This window comes from Solea senegalensis, linkage group LG3 (assembly GCF_019176455.1).
Source record: "Solea senegalensis isolate Sse05_10M linkage group LG3, IFAPA_SoseM_1, whole genome shotgun sequence".
NCBI lineage: Eukaryota > Metazoa > Chordata > Actinopteri > Pleuronectiformes > Soleidae > Solea > Solea senegalensis.
In genome coordinates, this window is record NC_058023.1 from 12,146,893 (window position 1) to 12,159,174 (window position 12,282).

General features: G+C 43.1%; 2 protein-coding genes across 3 annotated transcripts in view; one reads left to right on the forward strand and one right to left on the reverse strand.

The window, feature by feature from the left end:
* Positions 1-12,282, reverse strand: part of arap2 (ArfGAP with RhoGAP domain, ankyrin repeat and PH domain 2) — a 280,445-nt gene that overhangs the window by 216,120 nt on the left and 52,043 nt on the right. The window lies entirely within an intron of this gene.
* The window catches only part of LOC122766182 (NACHT and WD repeat domain-containing protein 2), a 47,807-nt gene that overhangs the window by 3,807 nt on the left and 31,718 nt on the right, over positions 1-12,282 (forward strand). For both annotated transcript variants that reach the window (XM_044020848.1, XM_044020849.1), the window contains one exon: positions 7,098-7,186. In XM_044020848.1, the coding sequence (XP_043876783.1) occupies positions 7,098-7,186 (89 nt within the window). The remainder of the gene's footprint in view (positions 1-7,097; positions 7,187-12,282) is intronic.

Genomic DNA, 12,282 nt, shown 5'->3' on the forward strand with positions numbered 1-12,282 from the left:
CACAGCGCGGGTGAGTTATGCGATCTGCAGTGCTAATCATGGCGGAATAACAGCACTTTGATCTACAGCACGGGGAGTTTTATGTGTTCTCTTGCTATAGCGTCGGCTCTGCTGAACACACGCGACCCAAACGCCCTTAATCAAAAACCACAGACGGCGGCGACGCACAGTCACCGCTGCATTCAGCTACGGGGACCTCTGCTGGCTTTGTCTGCAAAGTGGCACGATACTCTGTTTGAACAAGAATTGATCTTGCATCGGCCACGCCGACTGTACACAAAACGTGACCTAGTATTCCAGTTGCAAAAGCCACTTTGAAGTCTTGAGATTTGCGGAATCCGAGCGTTGACAGATGTCACCCGAAAATAGCTGTCAGTCACACTAGTGTGATGCTTCATCATCCGTTGTCCTGCAAATGGGAGCATAATTTATTAAATCAACATCACGTTCTGTTGATGAAGACGCGAAACCTACAATTGAGACTATTAACTCCTCGGGAAACTGTTTAATGAGGTGATAAATCAAGTGAGAAGTAGGCTAATTTTCCCATTGACTCCCATTCAAAATAGACAGTTCTTGCGGGGGATCACTTCCACTCTTTTTGTACGTTTGGTCTATGATTGACAAGAAGGGAAACAAACAATCCAATATATTGGTATACTTCAAGCAAGGTGATATATTGCTTAAAAACAACAATGTCTCTTTACCTGTAGAGGAGCAGAAGGAGGAAAAGAGAGTCAAATGGCAGAAAACATGCTGCCAACTAGTAGACAGAGGCTTGTCGAGAGGACTATGATATTTTAATTGCATGGATACACTTTCCTGTACTTAAGCCCCTCACACTGCAACACCCGAAGAACTTCATGAGCAGAGAAACTGGCGCAAAGGGAGACATTGCAGTTCATTTCCATTAATGTTAACAATTATGACAGATTTGTATTTATGTATTTTAACTGTCAAGGTGATGAGGGATTGTTTTCGTTTTAAGGGAGGAATTAAGAGGTTCATTTTCTTTTCAATAAACCCAACATTGTTGGAATAGGACTTCCGTCTTTTTCAGTGTCTCCCTCAGCTACTCACTGTCTGGTATTTGGAAATTGATTTCAATTATATCTTTATGATACACTACATCCTGCTTTTCTAATATTGCACAGTCCAAATCGTGCATGAAATTCCCAGAAAAAACTACTGATACAAACAACCATGCCACATTAAATCACCTTTCATCCACATCTGATGCCCGGTTTGACCTTCAGCAGGTCGTCTCGATTACACTTACACTTCTAAAAGCTTGGAGTTGCTGCCATGCGATTGGCTGACTAGCTATCTGTATTAGGTGTACCTAATAAATTGACTGGCAAACGTACGTCCGTAGAATCCGTTGAGAGCCATTAAAGCGTCGGCAGACTTCTCCATTACATTGCTGTGTCGTCACCTCAGGTGCCCTGGCTTATGGGTTGTATAAGCAGCTATATGTATGCAAGTGATCAGTCAAGCTGTTTACAGTTGATAAAAGGTTGCAAGGGATGTGATGCATAAAATCATCCAACCCTCCCATGCACCATCGTCAAGGCTATAGTATGTCACCGCAGAGACAGCTTCCATTACACCCCACAATTATTCCCAGAGTTACCCTTCAGGGTTTATCTCTTTCCGTCAGTGTTAATAGTTTTGTTTTTTTTCTCCCCTCAGATGTGTGTGATTCGGTTTGCATCCACGCTTTTCTGAACCAAGTCCAGTCAAAGGGAACACGGGAGGGAGAGCGGTGGTACAAAAGGACAGGTGTCCGTACAAAGGGGAGAAGCTTTTGTTTCATTTATAGAAAGGTTGATTAAAATGTGATGAGGGCTGGGTTTTTCGAGTGACCGCCACTCTGCAGTACGTTAGGTTTTCTTGTCTTGTCCTGAAGGCAGCGTTGACGCTCGCATTGTTTCTCTGCGACCTCTCGCAGTTTTCCACAGCGCGATCCGCCCTCAGGACGTTGTTGTGAGAAATTCGGGGCAGTCGCCCTCGTGCACTCGTCTTAACTCCCCGCGCGCTCGAGCCAATAAATGGAGCACACTGCAAAAATATTTCAGCGGGGAATGATGGCGATGATAGCGAGAAGCCCAATACCTGCACCTGAGTAAAATTACAGTGCTTATCCACTCGTAACCAACATAATTAACCTCGAGAAAACTGGCACAGCCTTCAAATGGTTCATAACTACTCGGAGTTTTATTTCATATGCACATCAAGGGCTGTGCTGGAGGGGAGGAGGGGGGCAGTTTAAAGGCTTAATACAATTAAGTGAGACTGAAAATGAACACAGTCTTCCCAGTAACATCTAATTAAGGTTTTATTCATCCGTTTTGAAACCTCACATTAAGAATTTGTTTTATTTTCTTTTTTTCAAACAAACTTTTCAGGGTATATCAGTTGAGTTTCCATTGAAAACAACCTCCAGCCAAGACTTTAGAACAAAAACTTATTTTTTTTTCATCTGGCTAGTTTCCAGTGAAGCTATTAAAATTAAATGAAACTGATCAACTAAATCGTTCTACCCAAACTGAAAATAACAAGCTTTTATGCGTTTAATTACACACCTACTGTAAATGACAGTAGCCTGTACGTCCTCCAAACCCAAACCATCGTATGTTGTAAAGTAAGAATGCAGACCTCGCTATTTAAAGAGCAATCCTATAACTCAAACCCTATAAACCACAACATCACATGCACCATGTGTCCATAGTTACCCGCAGAGACAGAGACAATGTCTGTCATCCGTCAGTGGCTTTGGGGCATTAATGTGAAGACGTTAGACCCTGGAAGCCTAGTTGGGGCTTTGTTTAGGCAACAGCTGTAAGCACCGATGTCACCTCGAGAAGTTAGTGCTTTTTCATGTTGGGGAAACTAACACTGGTTCACTTAAAGTGGTAACACAAGCAAACTATGTTACCACATTAAAAGGCTGAGCTGCACGTGAGCGCAAGGACGCAAAACAAAGGCCAAACACAGAGGCGGTTCCGTCAGCAGCTGCACCAAAAGCCCGCTCTAAAGCGACACAGCAGTCATTGAAGGTTTAGTTCACTGCTGGTGTGCCGTGCGATAAAAAGCAGTAAATGAAAGGATACTCCAAGGGCAGTCCACAAAGCATATTGTCACGGACGAGTTGCCACTTGCGATTGTGGAGAGAGATGGATTGCCCCGTCTGTCCGGTAGATTCCCTTCATCCTGATCCAGTGGCATTCAGATAGGAGGATCTCCCCATGCTCAGAAAATGCAGTAACATCTGGCCTTTACGGATGGCTGAGTCACACAGTCACAATTTGCCTACAGCATCTTCCAGGTCATTCGCTATCGATTTGCTCACTGACTTGTGTGGCTGTATCACTGCAGTGCGAAGTCAGACCTGCACGTTAGAGTTTGTGTGGTGCATTTCCTCATGGACTAAGTCAGACGGCGCATATGGGACGGAGATTTTTCAGCGGATTATGACGTAACTATTGTTTTTGTGAGACGTAACGTTCGACTGGAGTGAGAAAGAACGTGCCGCTGGATATGAGCTGAATTTGAAAAGGGGTCATGACAAACCATTAAAGCTTCAGAGTGTTACTTCTTTCGCTCCCATCTAACTGCCAAAACACTGCCAGTTTCTGTACATGACATCTCGGTGATCTCACCCCCGGCCCCCTTAGCCCTCCACTACTGAGTTGAAACATTTATCCCGTCTAACTGCTCATCAACCACGGTTTTTAGCAGAAGAAACCACTTCTGAAACCTTTTGTGGGCACTTTGTGACATTTTCAGTCACAGCCCAACCTGTTGCAACCAACTCATTTGTGATCGACAGTCTGGTAAACTGAGAAACAGGGAGGGCTGATCGGCTCAGTCAACCCAAATGTGAACTCATTTGGCATAGACACCTGTTGACTGTTGTTAATCTGATGGTAATGTTTGGATTCACCTGGTTCGACACACCAGACAAATGTATTTAACCACTTAATTTCGTTGAGCAACCCTTTGCACCAGTGGCCCCAGGTAGTTTAAGGGGAATGGATTTCCTTTATACTCCATAGTATAGGGATAGAGGTCTTTAAGCACCTCAATACATGCGTCATAACATCTTTGTCAGTATGAATGACCATCAAATCAAAGCATTTCAGACACACTTGTCTTGTGGACTTTCCTCTGAACGTTTGGACAAACCCAAGTGTCTCTGGAGTGTCAGTCCATGTCGCTGGATAGAAGCAGAGTGATTGCTTCGGCAAAGCATTTTTTGATGAGACCACTGCGAGGAGCACATTAGGTAATGCTGAAATTGCTTTATAAAACTCTAAATGTGCTCGCAGCTTCTGAGATGTGTGGTTTTATTGTCAAACACTTGCACGAATAGTAATCTGTTATTTGAAAGTCGAACTGGAAATAATCATGAAGCTTGCGGATTCATAAACCTTTAAAAATCTCAGGATAATATGCAATGTAAAAACAGAAGATTAATTCCTATTACACCAAGCCAGCAGGTGGATTAAGCTAATTTTGGGGCAACTGTTTTGTACAAAGGGTCAGATTCCCTGTAGTCGTAGGTTGTAATTGAAGCTGGATAGATTTACTCATCAGAGGCTTGTGTAAATGACCTAACCTGCAGCCAGCACCGGTTATAAAAGAAACTTAGCAGTGTGACAGTGCTAGAAAAATGCACAATGATTCGAATAGACTTGAATAGACTGGACTAGGCATAATGACCATAAACACATGAAACAGTTTGCGAAAAAATGACACCAAATTAAAAAGGAGACCAAAGACGGACTAACTGTCATGGCTTTTACTCCAAATACACCTGATCTCGCCTCTACTCAACATTTATGGAGACACCTGCAGACAGAGAAAGCCAAGCATGACAGCTGACTCACACATTCAGTGAAGGCATCAGCTGAAGTGCCTCTCATTCACTTTGAATGGGGCGGCATCAGGCATCACCAAAAAGCATCGTGGGTCTCTTGCCTTGCAAGAGGCAGCTCGAGCGTCGGTCAATCCAAATATGTTACACAAGTATTCCAGCTTTCAGACAGACATGGTCGCCCCAGTGCTCATGTTTTCTTGCCGGACAAAGTACAGTAGACCCATCAACAGCAGACACATTACCATCACATTAACAACTCTTGTTACGTAGGCAACCGCGACGTATACTGCTCTCCAAGTGGGCCGTTAAAACAACAAGCTATTATTGAATCTTTCTGAGACCACACGTGACCAGGTCTGGCACAAACCTGCGGAGTCAATGCCAATGGAAAGAGCAAAAGGACGCCACACAAACGTCCAAGATATTCTGGTGCATCTTTAATAGAGTTGACCTTTCTCTCAGAGATGACTTTTGTAATGAAAACACTCTATAAGGAAAGTATCTTGTCTAGTTTTCTCAGTCATTGGACAGCCAAATCCGTTTGGCCTTTTTTTTGCTTTACTGTTCAGGTAAAACAAGCATGTCCACAAATGAAGCACTTTTTATTCCATCCATCCATCTTCTAATGCTTTATCCTCGACGTGACTCTTTTTAGTCTGCAATACGCTGGTGTGAAAGACAGTCACATCAGAAGGAATGGTACCAGGAACATTTACTGTAAAATATCTCTCTTTTCAACTGGCCAAGTATGAGTTCTCCAAAGGGCATGGGAGGAAGAAAATGAAGTGAGAAAGTGGGAGGGGGGGGAGCTGATAGGACATATCTAAAAGAAAAGGTAGATTGGTCAGCACTATTGAAATGAAGAGAAAATTCGGAGGAAGGACCCACACATAGCGAGAGAGAGCAAATGTAGCACCCAGTCTTTGTTCCCTTGCATTTGGGTGGATATACACACACACACACACACACACATAAGTCAGGCTGCCACAACTCATCATCATCCCACAAAAAAAAAACAAGGAGGGGAAAGAGAGAGAGCAGCGTCTTTGCTGTTATCAGCACAACCAAACAGCGACACATTGAAGTCTGGCAGGTCACATGGAGGCACAGCATGGCACCATGCAGATTTGGATTGCACTTGTTTCGTCAACATTCCCCCAAAAATAAAACGCTGCTATTTCTGCACTTATGACGTCGTCAGTGACACTGTGAGACATTGTTCTTTTATAATACTGTAAGACCACATCCCTGATGGAGTGAGACGGGTTCTCCGTGATGCAATCCCCGCCATTTATTTCATTTGAGTACTGTTACAGCTTTGATGTGACATTTTGCTTGGGTCGCTGTTGGTGGATACGTGTGCGGCAATCGCCAAAAGCCCTACTAAATATAGATGGGATAGAGAGAGAGAGAGGGAGAGGGAGAAATACGTCAGACTAAATTTGTGGGCTCTCCTTCTCGCGCTGTGTATGACACGGTTTTGTGCCTGAAGGGCTGTTTTTAGCTGCAGACACCAAAGTGTATTCTCTGTGCGCCCATATGCATGTGTGCATGGGTATGTCTGATACTTGGCTGCAGAGGAGGGAAGGGGTTTTCTGCTGCTGGGTTTGCTCTGTTTTCACCCGTCCATCCACACCCTTCAAAAAAAGAGAGGATGGAAGGGGTGGGCTTGTCCAAATAAATTACAGTAACCATTTGGAAGACAGTGAAAAAGAGAGGGGAAAGAGAAAGAAAGAAAAGAAAGTGGGACAAATCAACAAGCCGTGGGCTCTCTCGCTCTGTGACTCTGTCCAATATGATCACTGCTCTTGTAATGCTGCATAAACCCACATTCTTCAACTGTGCTTGTGTCAGCACTGGCTCTTCTCAGCAATTGTACTTTTTTTTTAAAAGTGTGAAAAGGTAGTGCTTATTAAGAGACAAAATGTCCCTTGAAACAGGATAAAGTGTTGTAATTGGTATTTTTTGTTTGTTTGCTTGGTTTACATTTTATTATTATGTACCTTTTGGATATTGAGATGTCTGACCCATCGGGACATACAGTATATATGTATATATATATATATATATATATATATATATATATGTATATATATATACATATAGACAGTTAATAAAATAGTTATGGGCATACTTTTACTAAAGACAAAAGCTGCTTTATTTGTACACGCATGCAGAATAGTCGAATGAGATTCTTGCTTGTTTTTGTTTTCAGACACAGAAGCAGAGAGGAACGCACTGAAAGAACACGTTTACCCCAAACTACGAGACTTCTGCAGGGAAAACTATGGCATTGAATTCCAGGTAACTTCTCTTTTCCCTTTTTTACTCTCATCTTTGTTCTAATGGCTCCAAGGATGTGTGGATTTGCCAGAACTGACTGTAAAGTGCATCCAAATCTCCCTCCATCACGGTGTAATACAGCCATTGTTGCCTGGAGGAGCTCCCCAGGGCTCCATGCTGGGGACTCTGTATCTTCATGTGGACAGAAGGCCAGCATAGATAAGGATTCAATCGGTGAGGGCTGGCACAAATCTGGCTGTGGGTTGCGAGGGCTTTCCCTTTGTTGTTGTCAGAGAATTGCCGCACTCTCCCTGTGAAGGCCACTGATCATGAGCATTTGCATTGCAAATCAGCATCAGTGTACACACGAAGATTGCCATCAGAGGTTTGGTTGTTTGTTTAACAAATCCAAATGACAGTCCCAGAGTAAGGTGAAAGATTTCTGCCATAGATTGCTACTAACTAAATCTCATTGCATGCTAACACTTAATACAAGCACAGTTTAATCGAGCTAAGGCCGTAGCCTGACAAAAACAGGCGATCAGACAACTTCTATTAATGCTTAGGAGAAAATCGATGTATTGGCCATTTACATTCTGATTCACCTCTGTAGGTGGCGCTGTATCTCTCGATAAGATGTTGCATTTTGAGTCGGTTTCCTGTTGACCTTTACGTCACAGAAAAACAAACAGTGAACGGTGAGATGGATCGTGCTGTGGTTCTGTATGCAAATCATGATAGACATAATATTGAGCAATGGCTCTTGTGGTTACTGTGTTGTCCAAAGAAAGACGCCGTCGTCATATGATTTCCAGGCAACAGTCCTACAGTTTATTTTACAGTTCATACGTCGTCGTCTCCTACTTCTGGGTCAAAGACCGGGAAGGAAATTTTGGTGCATGCACAGAATGCAGCGTATGACTCCAGTCTGAGTCATTGGACTATGAATCGCCTTATCCAGGTATGTTAGGTCAACTAACACTAGATGGATTTTAGTCTTGTCTAACCTGTTTACATGGCATAAAAATGCTCTTGCGGCTGCCGCCCTGCCAGCAGGTGGTGCTATGTCCTTGACTCAGTTTTCATGTGCTGATGTTTTCTGGCCAGGTCTCTTCTTTCACTTTCTGTTTCTTGGTGAATTGGAGGCTAAATTCAAAATGGCTCAAGTCCATGTTTTTGGATGTGTGTTCCCAAGTTTCCAGCCAGCTGATCGTTTAAAGTTACAGGCCACTTCCTGTTTCGAGGCGACTGGTCGAAATCCGCCTAAATTCTGATCACATGACTTAGGTCCGGCTTTGTGTCGTATTTTATAAAAAAAAAATCACCACTTCTAATGTGTGCCACTTTTCTTTTCCAGCACCTCAAAAATTCAAATTCAAATTTATTTCCAGTAATTCTAATAGGTCCTCACACCAATGTGTGAGTGCGCAGGCCTTCAATATATCACCTTGCTTATAATATCCCAATATAAAGTAATCTACTGCCACATTATAGCAAATATACTGTATCTTGACAAGTATAAATTTACAAAAACAACAAGAAAAGAGTGGAAATGTTGCCGTGTTTGAACACAGCGTCTCTATCTCACATCAGACTGTGCTCCGTGACCGTCAAGAGAAACCAAAGGGGATTAACAAATCCCTGCTTTGTAGAAATGTGAAATGGTTGGTTCCAATTAAAAGCCATAAACCGCGATTGTCGCTTTATTCTGAAGCTCTTTTTATTTTAGAATTCTACGTCAATGAGGTTTCCGGGGAAGACGAGCCGATTACTTAATAACCAGGCATCATCTGTCATTCATTGCAAAGCTCGAAAGTGAGATTTGAATGTCCCAATCATTCACGGTCTGTATGTGATAGACAAAGTGTCAGATGAAGCGACAAATGCCACGCCAATGACACTTTGGCTCTGCTACTGTATGTGTGGCCACATGTAGGTCTGGTGATTCAGCTGGATGTGACGTGAGCTGAAATCATTTTGCAGTTCATAGATGACTCATTTACTCCTCCCTTTCTCCTCCTCCTCTGTGCACCCCCCCTCATCCACACCATGTGAGATCTGGCACCTTGGCTGAAAGCAGTCTGCTGTAGCTTGATAGTGATACGTACTTGTGGCTTTTGCTTGTGAATAACTGTCCGTGTGAAAACGCTGGGTGCGAGTAGATTCTTTTTCGAGCCGCGTTCGTGTCTCTTGGTTTTCACATCCACGCTCACGTCAGTTGGCACACACTGACACACATATGTCAAGCTGATGAAACCCAGTTTTTCGCGGTCCCTCATCACTCGACTCAGTTTTCCATCCGGTACTTTTCCCTGAAGGCGATGGAGAGGGATCACAGGAGATGGAGAGAGGGACAGGGTGTGTGGAAATCCAGCCGAGAGGCGGAGGACGGCGTCCTCATTCAGTCAGGGCACCGTGGCAAAGGCAGGGGGTGGGGGGGTCCCATATTTACTACTGAATACTCACATTTTGCCATAAATTACACAAAACAGACGGGCATAGCGACAGTGTGGAAACAGAGGAGAGAATACTCGAGGATACACAGAGGAATCGGGGGCAGACAAGATTTCGGTGCATCTGTCACCACAAACACACTTTACTGTTGGTGAGGTTGTGCTCGCCTCAGTCAGTGGAAACAAAACAATTAGTCTCCATGCACGTAGGTTCTCCAATAAAACCCATCTGGAGTCTGGTATACGTGGCCACTCAATGAAATCACGACCTGACTTGTTCATTTAGTGGTCACTCTTCACATGTCAACATTAAAGTGGTAAAATTGTAACTTTCAGTAGGGTTTATTGGCAGAAATTGAATATACTAATTGCAAGTTGTCCATAATTTAAAAAAACAATAATAATAATCAATTGATTTTTGTCACCTTTTGTGCTACTTAATAGCCTTTATGTCTCTACAGTTACCTAAATGGACAAAGTAGCTCCAACTAGTGCTATACTTAAACATTAAGGTTTACACATTTTTCTTTTCAGAAATGAACAATAATAAACAAGTCTGCAAAAGTCTTTCTTGATGACTTTTGTTATGCATTATTTAATTTATTTTATTTATCTAAAAGACATAAGTGCGCTATTTTGCAGATACAAATTCAGATTAGCGAGCCAAAGCAAGTGTTATGCCGCTTTTCCACTACATGGTCCCGGCACGATGTCAAGTTAAGGATTTTTTCTGTATCATCTGTTTTTAAATGGTCATATTCACATATATATATATATTTAAAATCAGCATCACAAAGCATTACATACTGTATCAGCCTTTTAAAACTTCTATCGGTCAACCTCTAATTAGATGAATTAAATCACAAATGAACAAAAAAACAACTCTAATATACATAATATATAATATATATACATAGTCATATTCAATGATTGTGTCTTTGCAATTAGAGATGTTGGGTTACCATTCACAACTACAAGCAAATCAAATAGAAATGATATTGCCCTTTATTCCATTAAACCTGTGTCTGCTTGCTCAACAATGCCTTTGCTGCAGTTTTCACTCAGCCAGTCCACTCTCTCAGTTCACGGCCCTGTCGTCTGCCTGCAGTCATTCAATCCCCTGCACTGCTCATTCCCCCACTGGCCAGACAGTCATCCAAACCCAGCTCACAGCTCATCCGCCATTCCCTCTCTGTCATCAGCATCTGTCCGCCAGAGAAGCCGAGTTCCACTTCACATCACATGTACCTATTCTCTTTATACTGTATCATTGAAACACGGAGAATAGAATCACCTAAATCTGATCGTAAACTACAGTTGTTAGATAAGGTCATTCGTGAGAAAAAAAAAAAATACAAAAAAACAGCTTACAGAGTCTTTAATGTCAGAGCCCATAACCCGTGTTGCATCACGTCCTCCCACATGCAGGAGGTAAAGGTTAGATCTACACACACGATTTAAAATAATACTGCGGCAACCAACAACTACGTGAAGTTAAGTCGATTGTTTGTATCCTAGGCAAGGAACAAGGTTATGCCGAGTGTGAAGCCAATGCAAGATACAGTGTATTTGTTGATACATGTTTTTATGTTGGTTTTATTTTGTCTTGTGATGTTTCTATTGGTTTAATTGGCTGAAATGGTGTTGTGCGCTTTTGCTGACAGTGATATTAAAGCCATCTCATCGGATCTATCGATACACTGTGAATCACATATATGCTGCACCTTCCACCTACCACCTTCCATCTCAATGCAGTGCGATCCCAGTCGACCTAGTATAATCCGCAAACTAGATGACGCAAATGCAGTGAGATTAGTTTGATGAATAATTAATCAAATAAAACGCAAGACGCCACCACGGTCACATCTGGGCACTTGTTGGCTCTCCTGAAGTCAGGAGACTGTTTGGGCAACACTGTATGGAGAACAGGACAGTGGGAATTGGGTGTGGTTGTAAGAAAGCTGGAGGTTGTTCAAAATGCAGGTGCTATTGTGACATCTAGTGGCAGAGAATATGAATAATAGGCCTTCTTTAGACTGTTGCCCAAATCGGATTTGAAGAATATCCGATCACAATGTGTTCTTCCTTGACCAACTGTTCACATTATCTACTGTATTGCAAGTGATCAGATCCGAGCTGCGTGTGTCCATATTGACATTGTCTAGTCTTCTATATAGTTACAGACCAAAAAAACAAAAGCAGTCTAAAAATCTGATCAGAATCACATTTGAAACCACCTCCGTATGTGGTTTGAATCCGTTTGTTCATTCGTTATCTGGGTCCGGGTCGCGGGGGGCAGCAGCCCTCTCCCTAGCCACGTCAACCAGCTCCTCTGGAGGCATTCTCCAAGGCGTTCCCCAGGCCAGCTGAGAGATAGAATCCCTCCAGCGTGTCCTGGGTCGGCTCCAGGGTCTCCTCCCAGAAGGACATGCCTGAAACACCTCCCCAGGAAGGCGTCCAAGAGGCATCGTAACCTCCTCTCGACGTGGAGGAACAGCGTGAGCCCCTCCCCGATGTCCGAGTTCCTCACCCTATCTCTAAGGCCCAGCTACCCTGCGGAGGAAGCTCATCTTGGCCGCCTGTATTCACAATCTCGTTCTTACGGTCATTACCCAAAGTTCATGAGGGTTGGTACGTAGATGCCTTTCGGCTTAGCACCCTTTT